The sequence below is a fragment of the Medicago truncatula genome, chromosome 6 (assembly GCF_003473485.1).
Source record: "Medicago truncatula cultivar Jemalong A17 chromosome 6, MtrunA17r5.0-ANR, whole genome shotgun sequence".
Lineage (NCBI taxonomy): Eukaryota > Viridiplantae > Streptophyta > Magnoliopsida > Fabales > Fabaceae > Medicago > Medicago truncatula.
Window position 1 is genome coordinate 38931893 of NC_053047.1, and position 20547 is coordinate 38952439.

Below are 20547 nucleotides of genomic sequence, written 5' to 3' on the forward strand. Positions count from 1 at the left end.
TTATATGCATTTAATTGTGTTTTAAAAAATATTTTTAATTTTTTTAAAAATATATTTTATTAATTAAATTGATTTTTGAACCATTTATTTGTATTTCAAAAACAACTTAAAAAAAACGATTTTTTAATTAATTATTAAAAAATTCGTTTTTATAAATAAACATTTTTTTTAAAAAAAATTTTGGACGTTTGCCAGGGGTTAAACCCCTCGCATATCCCTGGTTTTTTGCTCATCTGACTTGCTTTCAGTCAATCACTTCAGTGCAGGGTGCAGTCAGAGGTGCAGCAAAGTTGCAGACAAAAGTGAGGGAATATTCCATGGGTTATGCCAGGGAGAAAGCCTGGCAATATACCAGGGGTTTAGCCGCCCCTCGTTTTTATCCCAGGGGTGTAGCCCCTGGCAAAAATTTTGCGATGAGCGCTTTTGCCACTGCTTCTGCCCCTGGCTTTTTCCCTCACAAACGTCCCTTTTGCCATCGATTATGTACTTTTGACAGGGATTTTGCCCCTGGCAAAAGGTAATGTTTCTTGTAGTGTTTAGGCTTGTCTTCAAAGTTACCGGTAGGTACCGATTTTGCTTGATTGTGAACTATGTGAGCTTCAACTTGAAAATGAATTTTCACTTTAAACTTCACATTATTGGTCGGTTTGCCTTCGCGGGAACCTACGCCTACGCCGGAAGCTTCACCGGAAGCTTTATTTTTGCCCGGTTTCGCCTCAACGCCATCCTCCGCCACATTTTCAACCATGCCACTCAATGTCTACTCAATAAAAAAACAAAAAAAAAATAAGTGACTTATGCGGCAAGCAAAGGAAGTAAAAAAAGTGGCGCAAAATTTCAAATTATGGGCATCACAGTAGCGTGAGTTAACTCACGCTAATGTTAACCTTCAATGTGACTTAACTTACGCAACCCTTACAACTAGTGTGAGTTAACTCATGCTGAGCCCTACGCCTACTGAAATGAAAAACGAAACTACCAGCAAAAATGAAAGAGTTTTGACGGTACATTACCTGTTCTTTGATGCTTGATGAGCATAGAAACTTGTTTCCTGACGATTTGCAATGATTTGGAATTAAGATTTTTACCCAAAATTTCGCACTTTTGGGGTTTTTGGAGGTGGAGGGAAAGAAAAAATGGAGCTATGTGGTTGCTTGCTGGGTTTTGAACGAAAATAGTACTTAACGCAAGTTAACTTGCGTAGGGGCATTTCGGTCATTTACTTTGGGAATGAGCGGAACCATTTGGGTAATGAGCAGAATTCAAAATGTAAGCAAAAATAAGTTAATATAAAACGATGTATCTGGTACAAATTTTGAATCAAATGCATTAACTTTTGTTGACCAATTTTGCTTACATTTTGGGACGAAGGGAGTAAATATATAATGATCTCAATAAACATTAAAATAAAAACAATCATTTAGGTTGTGATGGACATAAGTATACTATATAATACAAGAAACTGAGTGCAAACAAATATATAACATTAAACATTAACCGGTGGGTCGGAAACCGGTGCGAAAGCTAAAAAAAAAAAATATATAACGTTAACCGTCACTGTGTATATATATAGAGAGAGAATTCTTTCAGGATCATAATAACTACCTGGGAATGGGATGTGAGTCATTTTCCTTTAATTTATTTGACTATGTTTCTTTTCCATTACGTCAGTATGTATTCATTGTTTCTGTATGCTAGTGTTTGGGATGGAACTCTTCTTGTAGCTAGACCAATACTCAGCTACCAGCTTAGAGAATGAAGAGTTGGTTTCCATTAGCTTTGAAGGCTCATCATATTCCACCAGTTTCCCTTTAGTAACCAACAAAAATTATGAATCAAGAGATGGTACTAGTGCTAGAAAACAAAAGTAGTAGCATACTATGAAACACTGACACAGACACCAGACACGACGCTGACACAGATACGTTGACACCAATGATAATTTTAGAAAATGAAGTAATTCAATGCAAACATATGCGTTTGGACACCGACTTTTGTTGAAAAAGGAAAGTAGAAAAGAATAAGGAATCAACATACCATAAGATAGGATCATGACCATGTCACTGTCTATTACAGTTGGAATTCTGTGAGCAATGGTTATTACAGTGCATTCTGCAAATTCTTGTCTAATTACTCTTTGTAGAATGGCATCTGTGGCAGAGTCAATGGAGGCTGTAGCTTCATCTAGAACTAAAATTTTGTTCCTCTTGAGTAGTACTCTTCCAAGACAAAACAGTTGGCGCTGCCCTAAGCTCCAATTTCCACCTTCATCACTCACTGCAAATGATGTCAAAATTAGATTTCAATGAAGGGCTTATTGGTTGCAAAACCCTCTGATGGAAGGCGTGTTTGGTGTCCGACACGACACAAGTGATTACATTCAATTAATTAATTTTTTAAATTTTTTATCAGTGTTTATGTGCCAGTGTCGTGTCCGGTGTCTGTGTTTGTGCTTCATAGATGATTATATATTTTCCTTAACGTTGAAAGAGTAACGTTGCATGCATGCAACAGATTGTTGCCAAAGACTAACCAGAAGAGTCCAAGAGACTTGGTAGCCTGCTGATTGTTTCCTTGAGGTGACATTTCTCCAAAGCCTAAATATAACAAACAAATCTAATCAAAATTCAAATACATTTTGTATGTAGGTACATATATTTTTCTGTGATGTTGATCTAGTTCATTCACCTTCCATATTTCATTATCTGTGTATAGGCCTAAAGGGTCAAGGTTTGTCCTAATGCTGCCCTTGAAAAGTGTTGGTTCTTGAGGAATGATGCTTAGCTTCATTCTCAAATCTTTCAACCCGATCGAGCATATGTTAATCCCATCTATGATAATATCACCTCTCGAAGGCTCAACTAAGCGAAACAAAGCACTTATAAGTGTACTTTTTCCACTTCCAGTCCTTCCAACAACTCCTACCCTACTCCCTTCATTAAATGTACAAGTGATTCCCTTAAGGACTAATGGTGCATTTGGACGGTATCTAATCTGAAACCAATGTACAAAAAACATAAATTATAGATAGGAAAATATTGAAAGTGGAGTGAAAAGAAAAGACATGGATGCAATGTTATGTTACCTCTAAGCCTTGAACTTCAATCCTACCCTTGGAAGGCCATGGAGATGGCGGTCGGTTATCCTCCATAATGGCAGGAGGTTCGGCTGGAATGTCGATGAACTGCTTGATTCTTTCAACCGAGATTATGTTGTTTGATAAGGTGGAAAACCATCTAGTCCAAAATATCTGGGCTCCTGTCAAATTAAAAGCATACGAAAGAGACAGTCCCACAAGTCCTGCACACACACAACAGAAGAATTTCCAAGAGTTAGCAGTCAGTATTATCGTCAAAATCATGTCATCGTCGCAATCGACCTTTTTATGCAATACTATAAGTACCTGGAGACACATATCCATGAGGAAGTAGAATAAGCAACAATGCTGCAGTGATAACTGTCAAAGTTTGAAGTGCCTCAATCCTTATAACCATCCACTCCATGGCAACATTAGAATGAAAGAACAGCGTAGCATCTGTGTCGACAAGTTTTAAGTAGTATTTCATAAGTCTGTCTACCATGTTGAATGCTCTTATAGTAACCACTCCAAGTGATGTCTCAGCTGCAAAATTCATGACTGGTGCTTTGGTGGTTCCGTTGATCCGCATTAGTTCCCTTGCAGTTGCTTGATAATAATGCTTTTGGGCACAAAAAACAAAAAAAGCAACAAGATTAAGAAATTTCTAGCTCAGTGATCTAACTATGGAAAGAGAACGGTAAATCAAGAAACCTGAATGAATATCGATGCCACCATTGCCGGAACAGCAACAATTAGAACTTGCCATGTGACTGAAGCCATTATGCAAATTATTACCAGAACTTCAATTGCTACTGATAAGGCAAAGTGGACGGCATGAGGCATATCAAAGTCCAAAATACTCAAATCTGATGAAGCCTGCAAGAGAAAATGTTGATCTAAACTCGGGAGTATGATTCCTTAGATGGTAATGAATGACGGAAGGAATAAAGAAATCTTACTCGGGTTAAAATCCTTCCAACCGGCGTAGAATCGAAGAACATCATTGGAGAATTGAAGATAGCTGTAGTGAAGCTAGAGAAGTAGGCAATAGAAGCATTTAATCCGAGACGCGCCATCAAGTAAGACCTTATATATACAAACATAACACCAGTGAAAGAAATTAATGAATAAACTCCAATCAAGTTGGCACTCGTTACTTTTGGAATTTCGATCGCAATAGCAAGCCAAAAGGATGATGCAGTCTGCAAAGCCATAAAAGCAGATTGTGCTAACACAATAAAACACAGCATCAATGATCCCTTGGAATAAGATATATAATCCCAGAATGGCTTCCAGCCAACATCACCAATCTCTTTTTCTTCCTCTTTTGTAAGTTGACCTCTGGTAGAAATCTCTTTCACACTATGAGACTCTTGTGGATTAACCAAGACATCATGTTCCGAACTTCCTTGGTTTTTGTTATCTTGATTCAACTCAGTAAGTGCGTCTTTGTGCGCGTTCACAAGTTGTTCAAAGGCTGTCCCAGCTATTAGGAGATTCTCATAACTACCTGATTGAATAACTTTTCCATCCTCCATTACCTAGAATGAGATCATGTTAGGAGATGTTTGGAATAAAACTTAATTAAGCACTTATTCACAAGGGGTTTATCATATAAGAACACATGAAAGTTAGCTGAAAACCACTCACTCATAGACATATAATAAATTATTTTCATAAGCTCTTCTAAACACATTCACAATAATATGAATATAAATAGAACACTTCACCAATATTCTATCAACAACTTTTGAGAGAAACTCCACTTGATGTGTCACAAGAATGACTGTTTTCTCTCTTAGAGCAGTCATAATGCAGTCCTGTAATTTTGTAGATGCAGTTAGTTTGATGCACCATGATGAGGACAATAGGTTTATTATAATACTAATTAACATGAAAAAAGTGATAGCTCCTTACATTGAACAGAATAGCAGCAGTGTGCGCGTCAACTGCGCTGAAAGGGTCATCAAGGAGATAGATATCAGCATCGTTGTAAACTGCTCGAGCTAGTTGAATCCTTTGCTTTTGTCCTCCACTTAGGTTAATCCCTCTTTGACCTATTTCTGTAAGATCACCATGACTCAAATCATTGATATCTTCGTCCAAGGCACAAGCTTTAATAGCATTCTCATATCTTGCTTTGTTCATTGGCTTGCCAAAGAGTATATTATCTCGAACGGTTCCACTTTGTATCCATGAAGATTGAGAAACATAGGCAAGAGTGCCACCTACATTAACCTGTTTCGCATTATAGTAAAATATATTATGGAGTGAGGAAAATTTTGAAGATATTATTCATATGAACTTGGCATGATAAAAATCTAAGTTTGTTGTATTAGTAACTTACAGTTCCTTGAATATTTGGAATCTCTCCGAGTATTGCATACAGAAGAGACGATTTTCCAGCTCCAACCGGTCCACAAACTGCTATTTTCTGTCCCCGTTTTATTTCTAAATTAACATCTGTTAAAGTTGGGGACACAGATTCAAGATCCCAAGTGAAGTTGCCAGCTTGAATTTCCACGACATTAGATGAACAATGCTTTATGTGTTTTTCACTATTATCATCATTGTGAAGTTCTTCATCAAGCAAAAAGTTATTAAGACGATCAAAGGAAACCTTAACTTGAATCAAAATCGATAGAGCTTCTGGAATCATTTTAACAGGATCTCCCATGCTTTTCAATGTTGCAAGAACTGTGAAAATGGTTTGAGCATTCAATGGTGCGCTATTGGAAATAGCACATCCAAGGAAAACAACAGATGATATAATTGTAGGAGACATCCAAAAAAGAAATGAACTAGAAGCTTTCAGGATCTGCGACTTAGACAACCATACAAACTCTTTATCGCGTAAGGACTCAACTAAGTTCTTAAATTTTTCTTCCCATGATTGTAACTTAATGATCTTCATACTATTTAGAATCTCGGAAGTTGATCTAAGACGTTCGTCCTGTGCAATCATAAACTGTGACTGACAATTTTGTAGGATCCTTGCAAATGGTACGTTGAGAAGTCCACATATAACAAGAGGGACTAAACCAGGAAGAGCACCAATACCAACAACACCGAAAAGGACAGCAATGGACAGAACAAGTTGTAGTATACAAGTCCATGTTATATGAAACCACCATGGAAATTCTCCCATTCTATATGCATCAACTGCAATGTAATTCACAATTTCACCGGCCGAGTGTCTTATCTTTCCCGAGCTAGAAAGCTTTAGCTGCTTCTCATAAACTGCCACCATCAGAGCTGATCTCATTTTCATTCCTAACCTCCTTGAGTTAAAAAACCAATGTCTCTGGGAAAAAGACTCGACTAATTTGGTGAGAATCAGAAAACCAACTATGGAAAGACCTTCTCTGAGATTTCCCTCGGTTCTACTTGAGTAGTTAACAAAAGCATAGAGAATTAGAGGTAAAACTACAACAGAAATAGTTCTGAGTAGTGCATAGAATGCTATTAATATGTTTTCTTGTAAGTAAGTTTTAACTATAGACCAAAGAACCAAATTTTTTGTACTGTTCTTACTCCTCTTCCTTCCAAGAGACTCCCATTCATGCACAAAATTTTGATACGCAGTGTTTGCTTCATCTTCAGAAACAAGGGTAGGTATGTCTTCAAGAGCTAGTGGCTTTGAGTATCCTAAACTAAGCAAAGAGTTAACCCAAGAGAAAACTAACTTGCTGAGCAAGGTAGCATTGCTTAGTCCCGTTTGTTTTGTTTCACATTTCTGAGCTAGTAGTGGCTCGGAATATAAACATTCTGGGACACTATGAGTTCCTAAATAACCAAGATTTTTGTAGGAACAAAGTAGAAGAAGACAGTGTACAAGCCATATTGTGATATCAAAAGTTTGAATAGCATGACCTTTGAACAAAATGTCGATGTTGAGAGCTGAAACCAATACACATGAAGATGCCCACCAGACAGAGTTTAGTATTTGAATCCATTTGACTTGCTGAACAAGCAAAGAAACTGTTATAGATATCCAAATGATTCCTCTGATAATGCAAGCTAACCAGCTTAGATCCTTAGAGTTACCAGTTTTGTCTAAGAGATTCCAAAATCCAGTGGCAAAATATGCAATGCTAGTAAAAGCACAACAGATTGAGACAAGTGAGAAAATCCAACTTTTTGTCTGGCTCTTATTTGCGGAAGTTGTTCTGGTTAAACTGATAGCCAAGGACGTGTAGTAGGCGCAGACAAAAAGTATATTGATAGTGTCTATTGCACTCCATAGAGAACAAAAAGAAGTGAAATCAAAATCCTTCATACATATCCATGAGAAATCACCTTCATATCCTTCAAAGGGAAACAAACAATAACCAACGTTTAGTGTTAAAATTGTTGGAAGTTATGTGGAGTTAAACTAGAATTAGTAGGTTGGTTAGTTAGTTAGGGAGTTAGTTACTCCAAGTTACTCTATAAATAAGCTACCTCATTGTACCATTCAATCATTCTTTTATCGGTCTATTCATTCAACTATGAATTCCTATGAGTATTCTTCTTATGAATACAACTATGCTTGCTATCTTGCTTACATCTATGATCTTCATCCCTATGATTCTACAATTTTCTACATTTAATGACATAAACTTGATAAAATACTGTCCATGAAATTCGGCAACTATAGTCGATGAACTGTGTGATAACTCTTCATCTTATTGAATCATTGTTTGGTTAAGTTCTCAGGTTTTAGGGAAATTTGGAGTTAGTAAGTTATGGTTGTGTAGTTCACTATTTAATCAGATGTCTTCGCAATTCTTATAGTTTTGTTGTATTTCTTGTGTTCTGCTAAGCAGGTTGATCATGGAAGGTGGAACGTCGCTACGGAAGTTACACATTGATTAATCCATAATCTGATGGTGAAAAAAATGTCAAAAATCATTTATTTTGGCTGGTCATGCCTGACAATGTCTCGCAAGACGGAAGTGTTTTTGAGACGCTCTATTTATGTCTTATCTCGCCTGGCAACGGGACTGTCTCGCTAGGCAAGACAACACTGGACTGTCTGAGTACTTTCTTGTCATCACCTGGCCACATGCTCGCCAGATGACAATGTTAATTTTTGGACAATATTTATAAGGTTTATACACTAAATCATATAATCTTTGGACATTAGAAACTGCGATAAAAGCCGAATTCACCGGCAAGGCATCATAAATGATTCATCCTTGGGTACAAGAGGTTGAAGATTCAATTGCTATTAGTAGGTAGTATAATTTGGTACACTACTACACTTGCCAAATTGCTATCATTGTGTGAAAATGAATTATGAACTACATCAATAAGAAATCTTTACTTTATATAAAATCTAGAAGCATGATTTGTGTGACATGAATCAAACAGGTGCATAAAAGCAATAACCAATTAATTCCATATTATAACAGAAGCTTATTCAACAAAAAAAAAATTATAACAGAAGCAGATAGTGATTGGATAATGTATAGTAACAAAAAAAGATTATGTGTGACATACCTATTGTATTCTCAAAGTAAACCATTTTGGACCTTGTTGAATATTCTATGCTCCTTTTGCAGCTGAGAAGCCTATCACTTTGAGCACAAGTTTGTTGAAATTATGCACAATATAGCTTGCTCATTCACTTCCATTTGTATATCTATATCTATATTTCATCATTGTGTCAGATGAAGTTACCTTGAAATTATATGCAATAATACAACTTGTAATATTAATGCATTTGGTTCGGCTAGGCAACTAAGGAGCGAAGTGATAGTCAACGAAGGTTGGTTCAGTTGGTAAGGAGTTGATCATACTCCGCAAGCGCCGATTCAATTCATATTAAAACTTGAGATAAAGAAATTGAAATGAAAAAAAAAAAAAGTTGAAGTGATAAGGAAATTGAAAAGTTTCATTCTAACTTTATAAGAAAATTATTAATACTAACTTTTTTTTTAACATTTATCATTTAAAAAATGTGAAAAACATTAATAGAAACGTTTATAAATTGTTATTATTTTATTCAAAATATATCTAAGCCTTCCAAATATGGATAGACATTCTTTTCATGTACACCACAAAAAAAGAAGAAAAAAAACAGACATTCTTTTCCTGTTTTGGCGTGTTCTTCACAAAAAACAAAATAAATAAACATTTTGGAACTTAGTAGTAATACTATTAAATATTTGTGACTTCCAAGTATAATAAAAATGTTCACATTCAGAAAGACAAAGCATGTGTTTTATATTGTGAAAATAAGGGATGATTTTTTCATTTTTAACACACTCAAATATAAAGCATTGAAATCAATGGAAATGTTGTGTGTGTAAATTAATTTTACACTAACATCAAATAAATATCAATGATTTGTCCTATAAGTAGCAAGTACAATTATTAAGTACAATAGCTCGGCTGCTAGAAGTAAAAAGACGTTGATATGCAGAAGTTCTGATTTGAACCTCTAATTCTCTACTTCCCTGCACTTAAAATGTGTAAGTTTACTAAGCAATTTGATAAAAAAAAATAAAAAAAAAAATTAACGATTTGTTCATATCATTCCATTAAAGTGGGGTGCTGGGCCGTCTAAATCAAATTATAGACAACGTTCAAATATTCGAAATAAAACCCCAATAAGAAAAACTTAAATTAGATAAAATTATACTCATTGTCCCTTATCTAATTTTTAAGTAACGATTTTTTCCTTTTTCATGTAATTTTGATCCGTTTGCATATAGATTTTTAAGTATTAAATTTAAAATTCATATGTAAACAACAACAAAGTACCATATATTTGAATGATAAGAGCTCTAGTATCGAAATAAAAACTACAGATTTGAATTTTAAATATTCATATGCAAATTAGGTCGATATTCAATTCAATAACAATTTCATTAAATATTATCCAAAACATCATCCCTTAAAAAATCAACCAACCACATTATCCACTTTATTTTGTGTTTTTAGTTCCTTTTTACTATTATATTTTGTTTAATTTTTATTTTTAGGAGGAAAAAAAAGGAGAATATGAAAAAAAATTGATACTACAAAAAATTGCAATAGTTAAAGCAAGTTAATAATGGATTCAATTATGGTCCTTGAAAACCAAAAAAATGCAAGAAAAGTGGGAGAGAAACCAGATCTAGCTACAATCTCTCTGTAGCTATATAGCCTTGTTGGTTCAAAACACACTTATGCATGTCTTAAAGGAGACATATGCATCTCTGAAAGGAGACATTCACTATAATAGTTGACCTAATCTTAAAAATTTAATTTCCATAACAAATTAAACAAGAATAATTAAGATTGAAGTTTCTATTATTGTGATGAAATCCTAAGACATTTTTTACATTATTGCATATATTTCTATTAAAAAAAAAAACATCCTTTCAAAAATTATTCTTGTTAATCACCATAGCAAAAGAGATTGATACTCGATGCATGCGCTCGTGAGATCGATACTTTTTATTACGCGATAGAATCTTGTGCGCTTGTGGTCTATCACAAGTGCAGAAAAGCAATAACCAATTAATTCCACATTATAACAGACGCTTATTAAAAAAAAGTTATAACAGAAGTAGATAATGATTGCATAATGTAGCTGAACAATTTTGCATAATATTGAAAGAAGAAGAAGAAGAAGAAGAAAAGGATCAAAGTATGCGTGAGATACCCATTATATTCTCAAAGTAAGCAATTTTGAACCTTGTATTCAAATGTTATGTGCTCCTTTTGCAGTTGAGCACAAGTTTGTTGGAATTTTATATGCACAATACAGCTTGCCATGCAACTTGTCCATTTGTATATTTAAGTGAAGTTACCTAAAAAAAAAGCCTATTAAGACCATCAGCAGCCTATTAAGCTTTTTATATACTATAATATATCTTTCATTATTAATATTACTTGTAGCTTTTTTTCATAAACTTAAGTATTCATATGATTTGGTTATTTATTAGCAGGTAAATTGATGTAATTAGACCTTCATAAGATTACGTTATTTAGTAGTAGACCTATTCGTGTGCTTTAGACCTTTAGATCTATTTAGTAGTAGGCTTATAGGTGTTGCTAGACCTTAGGATAAAATAGGCTTTTAAATAGGTTTTCAAGCTTCATTATACCTTTAAAAAGGTCAAGTCAGACCTTGAAAATGAACTTATGACTTGTAATAGGTCAGACTCAGACCAATAATTTGTGAAAAACTGCTTTTCTCCCATCAAATTTCACTCATGAACCAAACTTCCGAAAATAACCTCGTATGAGTTAACTCACGCATATGTTAAATCCAACTTACTTAAGTCACGTTGGTTTTCTCTCTCTGAACCCCAACACTCAATAATTGTATGTAATTCATGGTCTTTTTTCTGCATCAAAAAGTTATGGCTCTATACATAAATTCAGTTGTCTTTATACTATTTAATGGATATCATAGTACAACTATTTAATGGAAATCAATATGGGAAAAAGACATTCCATTTGGCGTAGTTTTCATGAATTCAGTGAATCATCATATGGGTATAGACTAAGAAAAAATGTTTGCTTTGGTCACTTATTGGTATACTTGACGGCCACGTATATATGTTTCCATACAACCACCAATTTTTATTTGACATTCAATATTGTTTTCCAATATTGATTTTCATTAAATAGTTGTACTAGAATATTGATATCACATTAAATAGTATAAAGACAACTCACTTTATGCAGGTCGTTCTGGTAAAATTAGAGGCCATGTTCAAATATTAAAAATGAACCCCCGTAAAAAAAATAAGATTTTTAAAGCAATAGTAATCATCTATTTAAGTTGTGAATAACATAAAAAATAGCCATTCTTATTAAGTAAAAGTAAGTTTGTATGAGAAGGACTAACTAACTTGTATTGAACTTCAATAACCACTAATTGTTTTAATATTAAAAATTGTGTTCATATTTCATAATAAAAAGAAACACAAAAAACTTAAAAAGAATCATCACTTTGTTTAGTGCAAAATGAGTTTAAGTATATTGATTGTTGCTTAAATTAATAAAGTGTCTTTGCTATCTAAATAGTGTCAAACTAATACTAATATCGAAAAACAATAGTAGCAAATTAGTACTAACATGCATGATTAAACTTGAAATTAAACAATAGAAAAACGGATTCAATTTGCGTTGTTAATGGAAATAGATGATAAAAAATTTAAGATATATAGTAGTTTTCTACATTCATACATAACTCTAAAATGCATATTAAATTGTAATGGCCTAATAGTTGTGTATGTAATTGAGACTTTTATATTTGGTTCAAATAATTCACACAAATGCTTGGGATTGAACCTCAAGACCAAGGACTCAAGTGCATTCTATTTTATCACTAAACTATTTCAAGATGTCTATTGATTTTTTATGTTTTGTTATATACACCTAACACTTTTAAATGCTATATTAAAAAAAATAAAAAAAATTGAGGCTGCTAAGATTCTGAGGCTCGGCACCGTAGCTCACCTTACACATGCCAAGAGCTGGACATGACTTTATGTATAGAGCAATAACTTTTTGATGCAGAAAAAGACCATGAATTACATACAATTATTGAGTGTTGGGGTTCAGAAAAAGAAAACCGGTGTGAGTAAACTCACTTTAGGGTTCAGTTCATTGTTAGTTTTTTGTATGACTTAAGTCACATAGGTTGTATTCCAACGTAACTTAAGTAAGTTAAGTTTAACACCTGTGTGAGTTAACTCACGCAGAGTATTTTCGGAAGTTTGGTTTGGAATAAACGAAACTTGATGGGAGAAGAGCAATTTTCTAATTTTTGATGTAGTTCAGACTTGAGCCTTACAAAATCCATCCGGCCCGACCTAACCCATTTCCACCCTACTTCAATGTATAGGATGATGTTTTAAACAATTGTTTGGTGTTTTTTTTATTAGAAAACTATATGGAAACACTCACACAATGAGTATCTAGAGGATAAATTTTACGGGTTTGACCAACACACATCAAATAATTTTACTATAACTTTATGTCATATGAATGCACTTATGAGCAAGGTTTTGCAACTTGAGAGTTTACCTCAAATCGTTTTGTCTGGGTAAACTCGACTCAAGAACTCGTACGAGTTTACCTAAAATTAAAATTATATAAAATTTATTATATGCAAGATATATTTAAGCTAATATAATATTGTAAATAAGTCGATGGTGCAAAATATGACTTAATTACTAAGGCAAATTACACCAAACTACCATAATAAAACATTATGCTCAACTTAGCATCAAAATACAAAAATTAGCGCACAAAATCATAAGTTTCATATGTCTCTAAGTTTAAGTCATTCGTAAAACCATCCAAAAAAGCAAGTTTCTAAAGTTGTTAATAAAACTATCTAAGAAATAAACTACTTAATTTCTTCAAAAGATCAACAAACACCATGACCGCAACCCTAATCGGCGTCGAAATCTGAATTTCCACCGTCGAAATCGCAACCCTAACTGATATGTGCTCTCTTGTTCATGGTTTGAGAACTCAGAGAAGAAAGTAAAAGAAAGGTTTCATTTCAAGAACGTGTTACTGTAAAGGTAACTATTCAGTAAACGTTTCAGTCTTTGGGCTTGTAGTAAAGGAATTGGATTTTGAAAAAAATGTTCCCAAAAAAAGAGCCAATTTTTTCTTTTTTTTTAGATGTAAACTCATAAAACTCGGTCAAACTCGTCAAACCTTTCGATTTTACCAGAAATCGAGTTTGCCTCAGAGTTAACACAATTTTGATACCTAAAAATGTAAACTCGAAGAGTAAGCACTCAATTTGCGAAACATTGTTTATGAGACAATGTTACATAACATTTAAAATACGAAGATATATAGAAAACAATCATAATCCATAGATATTAATGTCTTCCATTTTTTAGATACACAATGGTAAAAAAAATTAATCTCCAATATTGATTGAATAATAAAGATGTCATTGTTTTATCACTTAAAAACTATTGCATTTTTTATATAAATATTAATTTATACTATTTAATAAATATTTATATTATATAATTTTCACCCAACTACTCAAAATTTATGGATCCGTCTCTGATTGAATAATATTAAATATTTGTGTTTTTCTCATGTAACCAAATAAAAAATATTAACTATTTACTACTTTCAAATATAATAAAAAAAAATTAAATCAATTTTTTTTTTATTTCAAAGCCAAAATGGAGTTTGTTGATTAGATATAAGAACTCAAACCGAGAGACAAATCGTATGTTTTAGGAAATGCTAACAAACGCCCCACTTATTAAAAAGTTTAAAGAAAATTTTTTATCTTGGAAATGATGCATTTAACACATTGAAAGTTTAAAAAGTAAATTTTTTTTTTTACATAAAATTTATAAATCATTTTTATTTTTGAATCCTTTATCAAGACCTTATATTTTAATTGTAAAAATAAGGGATGATTTTCTCATTTTTAACACTCTCAAGTCTCAAATATAAAGCATTGAGTTATTTAATTATTGGCATCATGTAAATAATTAAATAATAAGTGATCACTGTAAAGCATTGATCATGCAAATGATTGTTAGAATTTAAGATGCCAAGAGAAGATGTACTCTCTCCGTCCTACATGTAACCCTCTTTATTATCTTTTTTACATTTCTTAAGAAAAGTTGTTAGTGTAATTAATATATCTATTTTATTTGTTAATATTATCAAATTATCTTTTGTTTATATGTGTATTAAATTTGACTTTTCATATTTCAAGATAAGTTAGTAGTATTAATTATAGGTATGTATAGGAAAAAAAATAATAAATGCAACTAGTAATTTGAAAAGGGGTTTACATTCAGTGACAAATATAAAATCAAATGGGTGCTTACATTCAGTGACCACATTCACATTTTTACATATAGTCTCACATTTAAGAGCTTAATTCTTGTTCTTATACACCCTCCGGTCACTAATATAAGCAAAAATCAACTTTTTAGATACATTTATTTAATGATGTATGTGGTTTTTATTATTATGTGTCACATGCATAATTAATTGAATGTATTTAAAAAGTAAATTTTTGCTTATATTAGTGACTGGAGGTGTACTTTTTTATTTCAATAAAAGTTAGTTTTCGTTCATCTTATTTGTTATTGTTCTATGTGTTTCTATATTATTTTGGTGCATCTACTATGATGACATGTGAGTAGATTTTGTTGCTTTGGGATTGTGGAAGAAATCATGATGATAAATTTTCCATAATCATAATTATCTCTTTTTGTTATGGAACTTCGGAACATTCTAATTCAATCTTTTTGTTCCTAAGCAACATCTCTAATTATATACTATAAAAAAATTAACTATTCAATCATAAATATCAACGATGGACTGAAATTTAATATTGGCAAATAGGGTTAGATAATTATATGTATAGTCATGGACGTCAATCGGTGAACGGAAATATGAAGGTTGATGTCGAACCTATAAAATTGGAAAAGAGTTTTAAAACATGAAAATAGTCTAAATTTTCTTGAGATGATATACAATAATCGATCTTAAAGAGTTTTGTCAACAATTCCTCTAGAAAAATAGAATGTCTTGACATTCCATGATAAACAAGAATAACTGAGATTCCCTCAAAAAAAAAAAAATTGAATAATCGAGATTAAAGTTTCTATCATTGTGATGAAATCCTAAGGCATTTTATACATTATTGCATATTTTCTATCAAAAACCATCCTTTCAAAAATTATTCTTTTATCTAATCACCATAGCAAAAGAGATTGATACTCAATACAAGTGCTTCTGGGATCGATACTTTTTATTACGCGATAGAATCTTGCGCGCTTGTGGTCTATCACAATTGCAGAAAAGCAATAACCAAATTAATTCCATATTATAACAAAAGCTTATTCAAAAAAAGTTATAACAGAAGCAGATATAGTGATTGCATAATATTGAAAGAAGAAGAAAAGGATCAAAGTGTGCGTGACATACCCATTATATTCTCAAAGTAAGCCATTTTGAATCTTGTATTCAAATGTTCTGTGCTCCTTTTGCAGTTGAGCACAAGTTTGTTGGAATTATATATGCACAATACAGCTTGCCATGCAACTTGTCCATTTGTATATCTAATTGAAGTTACCTTCAAATTATATGCACTAATACAACTTGTAATGTTAGAAATTGACAACTAATTATTTTAAATAAAATGTGAAAAACATTGATGGAAACGTCTAAGCAACTTTAAAACATGGTTAGACATCTTTCTGTTTTGAAGTGTTCTTCACTAAAAAACAGTTGCAACAAGGTAATTAAATAATGCCATAAGTTATTGAATATTGATGAATTTCAAATATAATAAAAATATTCAAAGTCAATTTTTTTTTTATTTGAAAGACAATGAATTAGTTTGTAGATTAGAATTAGAAGTAAGACACTAACGTAATCGCTTATTAAATGAAGTACATAACCTTGATATTCTTATATATAAATACACTCCTTCCATTCCAATTCATAAGCAAAAATAAATCAAATAAAATTGATGTATTTGATTTAAATTTAGCACAAAATATATCAATTTTATTTGATCAATTTTGTTTATAGTTTTTAATGGAGTATACACAAACAATCTTAGCATAAGATGTATCATGAAAGAGAATTACAAGATAATTCAAGTCAATGACTCCTAAAAATACACGAACCAAAATATAACAACTCCTAAAAACATTACAACCCAAGCAAACAATGAGTTGAGAGTTTCAATGATAAAGATCAAAATTAAAACCCATTCTTAAATTTAATCCATATCTATCCTAAGATGAATTTGACCATATTCATGATTATTCCTTCATTAATCTCATGTCGCCAAAAAATCAAATAATTCTGAATAACCAAATTGATCAAATGCAAGCTAAGCAAATAGAGTAGATACACCAATGATCTGTGTCTACCAATTCATACGAAATTCATAAATTGCTTAGCATGTACCAAACTATTAATTGATAAAACACTGCCAAAATACCCAACCATCCAGGGATGGCAATATGACCCAAACTCGATGGGTATCCACAATAAATACATATAATAGGTAGGATAAACGCATCGCTTTCATGGATCTGGGCTTGAGTCCGTGTATTATCAGTAAATTTAAATGGGTATGAGTACGGGTAAATGATATTGCCAAGTCCCGCAACCCGCATATACATATTTATATAATATGATAAATAATTTATTTATTTATTGTGTATCTTACTTACTAAAGCTTGTCTGGTCAAGCTAACTGTTAGATCTTGGGTTCACAGATAATTACCAAACAGAATTGTGCAGGAAAATAAAATTTGAAGACAAACAAATAACAATCAAATAATGAAATAAAAAATATATCAGCTTTATTCATGACTATCTGAGATGATGAACAGTGCTTTAAATAGCTAAATCCTACTAGACCTAAAACAAATGGGCCGTGGCTTCTTTAGGGAAAACAGGAAACTAAATGACTTGCTAAAGCCCACTCCTCAAATTACTTCTTCAGAATATAGTTGTTGTACCCTGATTTTGGACCTAAAAATACTCATTCAAATTTCTTTTTTTAACACTGATATTTGTCAATTCGCTGTTGCTTTACTCTGAATCTTTACTCTCTTTTCATCTGCACATTTTACTGTCTCTGTCTCAAAGTACGTTCAAGCTCGATTTTCTTGCATAAAACTATTCAAAGTGTCTTTTCTTGCATTATAAGTCATTTAAGAACTCTCTGAAACATCGCTTTACTTTTCTTGCATTTTATTTCAAAAAAATCATACAAAAGGGTATTTTGGTCATTTCCTGCAGTGGAACCCATTTTAGTCCCTGTGTTTGCCTCTGAGTCTTTTCCATTTGTCTGTACAAATCATTGTCAAGTCTTTGTTTTAAAAAAAACCATTTCAAAAAATTGCATCTGAGTCAGTTTGGGTCAATTTAGTCCCCAGGGGCATTTTGGTCTTTTCCCATCAAAATTTTGACAGGGAGGTATTTTAAAATACCTCATGTCAGTAGCTGGTTCATTTTAGTCCTTTTGTTGATTTTATTTTTAGTTTCACTCTACGCTTTGTCAAAATTTACTTTTTTAGTCCAATTTTATTTTCATTGGTATTTTAGTCCAAAACCTTTTAAAATTGCATTTAGGTCCTTTTTTTTTAATTGCAGTCCAGTCCCCAAGTTTTATATTTTGCAGGAAGGTCCTTGAATCAAATACAGTGCAAGTCCAGGTGTCATCACCCCATTGGGTCTCAAGTACACATGTCAGCTATAAATACAACACAGTGTCAGAATTTACGGAAGGGTTCCATTAATCACACGCCACCTCAACAAACAGAGAACGCTTTCTCTCTCTTGTCAGTTACAGATGAAAACAGAAAAATTCACCAAGAACATGAAGAACATTCATAAACCCTAATTTTTTTTCCAGAATCAAAATCAAAGCCAAATGCAATAAAATCCATTGCTGTTCTCAGAGATTCACACGGAATCATCATCATCGAACCTCAATCTCTGCAATTCAAGATGCGAATCCGCCATTGTTGAAGGCAGATTCAAGCACCGATCACAGAGGTGTTGAAGAGGAAGAAGAAGAGGAAAAGAAGCAAGGTTTAAACCGGCGAAGAAGATGAAGAAGCAGAACCAGTGAAATCACCGGTTTATTTCCGGTCCAGCAACCAAATCAACAACACAGAAAACGAAGAATCAAGTGTTTCCGAAGAAATTCAACAAAATCTCCAAGCAAAATCTCAGGTAACACTAAAACCGAACCTTTCTTGCTTGAAAATATCAACAAACACGAATCAAATGTAGATCTGCAAAGTTCCAAAGCTTTCATTCAAAAAAAAAAAAAAACTAAAAAAGAATCAAGAAAAATCTTTTTCAAAACCGTGAATAAAAGTGTAGATCTACAAAGATTTAAGCCTTGTACAAAAAAATCAGTGCCGGATTCGTGTTTAGAACGAAAAAGGATTTCCAAAAGTGTAAAAAAATTTGAAAACGGAGAAGGTTGTTCAACTTCCGGCGGCGGCGCCGCCACCCTTAGGGCGGCCGGCCACCACGCCGGAGGAACAAGGTTCCCCGGAGAAGATGAAGATCATCTTCATTTCCAGGAATCCGGCGAGGAAGAAAGGAGAGAGATGAGAGCTTCTCTCACTAGGTTTAGGTTAGAGAGAGAGAGGAGAAGGAAGAATGAATTGAACCGGTCCCCAAACCTTTTTATAACCAACTGAACCGGACCGGTCCAATTTTGGTTCGTTTTCCCTCAACCTAGACCGTTGGATCTAGGTTTCCATCTCCTGGATCAATCCAACGGTCCCTGTGCTTTCCTGTGATCCGATGTTGGGCCTAGGGTTCTGTACATTTTTGCTCTTTTTTGTGCTGTTTACACCTTGTTTTCTTGCTGATTGAACCCCCTGCTTGCTCAATTTTTTCCTCAAAATTCTAGAAAAATTCCTACTGTTTTTAATTCATTTTTTGGTATTTCTTGTGATGCTTTTACACAAAAAAAACTAATAAAAAATGCATGTGGTATTTTCTTGATTAATTGGTTCTTTTTGGTCTAAACTTGTGAATTTCTTGCCATATTCACTTCATAAAACTTTGGCATGTGATGAGAATGATTGATGTGCAACTTCATAATGAATATGTCTCTGATCCTATGTGTGATTTACTGTTTGGGTGATGTGAATTTTCATTTCTCTTGTTTTGCAAATAATGTATGTTTTTGTTAAGAAATAAAGTGCAAAGTGTTTCTAGAAATATGTCACAATGCTTGGCTTGTATATGTCCTTATCATCATCACATTATAGCTCAACATCAAACTTCTTTTAAAAATGGCTATGATGAGGGAATTATAGACCATGTGCATGTCTAAGTGTTATACCTAATTCTAGGCATATTTTGTCATTTTATTTCTTTTCATTGTTCTTTTCTTTTTGTTATCTCATTTCAATATTGCTTCCTTTTTTACTATTTTATGCCTTATGGTACTAATCATTTCATTTCATATTTCATCCATCTCATAGTTTAGGCATTATTCTTCTATTCATTTCTATACCAAATGGGTTTGTAATAATTTTAGGTAGATTAGTTCCCTTTTAATTCCTTGCAAGACCATAGCATGTATTTAGGACTCAATGTAAAGGACTATGGACACTATAAGTGATGTACACCGACACGAGCACCGACACATGCACACACCCCACATGGATATTCTAGATGCATGATTAGGGAATGTATGTTTAGATGTATGCTTAGGTTTTACAACGCTTAGACAAAAATCATTTTCCCAAAAAAAAATGTGAATAATCTCACTTGAAAACCTTTTTTTCTAAAATAGGAGTCAAAACTCCTCATTTTCCTTTTGTTTTCTTAAGTAAAAATCTTAATGAATTTTAATCATACTTAGACTTTATTTTACAAAATAACTACTTCCACCTCACATTTTCCAAATCTCATGCCCTTGAGGCCTCTCATCTCCATTCTTCAAAATTCCTTTTTCAAACTTAAAATCAACCAACAAAAAC

The 20547-nt window shown here is 32.8% G+C and overlaps 1 protein-coding gene across 5 annotated transcripts; it reads right to left on the reverse strand.

The window, feature by feature from the left end:
• Positions 1–211: 211 nt before the first annotated feature.
• On the reverse strand, positions 212–16129 carry LOC11426889 (ABC transporter C family member 8). 5 transcript variants are annotated; one of them, XM_039835278.1, is made up of 14 exons: positions 15998–16129; positions 10716–10863; positions 8564–8711; positions 5427–7387; positions 4997–5317; positions 4810–4899; positions 4039–4620; positions 3791–3955; positions 3404–3698; positions 3086–3300; positions 2689–2994; positions 2534–2597; positions 2038–2277; positions 1369–1809 (listed from the first exon to the last, which is right to left on the reverse strand). In XM_039835278.1, the coding sequence occupies exons 3-14, from the start codon at positions 8586–8588 to the stop codon at positions 1679–1681; spliced, it is 4395 nt and encodes a 1464-aa protein (XP_039691212.1). In that variant the 5' UTR covers positions 8589–8711; positions 10716–10863; positions 15998–16129; the 3' UTR covers positions 1369–1678. The 5 variants fall into 5 exon arrangements, 3 of the variants coding, with proteins under 3 accessions (XP_039691212.1, XP_039691213.1, XP_039691211.1); XR_005646729.1 differs by lacking the exons at positions 10716–10863; positions 15998–16129 and adding an exon at positions 212–760 and having other exon boundaries at positions 1606–1809; positions 8564–8952; XR_005646728.1 differs by lacking the exons at positions 10716–10863; positions 15998–16129 and having other exon boundaries at positions 1369–1524; positions 1606–1809; positions 8564–8952.
• Positions 16130–20547: the final 4418 nt, after the last annotated feature.

Bases quoted from the DNA above. Each gene is read 5' to 3' on its own strand.
- LOC11426889 (XM_039835278.1), bottom strand. From the start codon at position 8,588: ATGGTTTACTTTGAGAATACAATAG. The intron at 5,318-5,426 runs GTAAGTTACTAA...AATGCGAAACAG, and splicing joins TTCCAAATATTCAAGGAACT to GTTAATGTAGGTGGCACTCT. The intron at 1,810-2,037 runs GTATGTTGATTC...TGGTTACTAAAG, and splicing joins GGTCATGATCCTATCTTATG to GGAAACTGGTGGAATATGAT.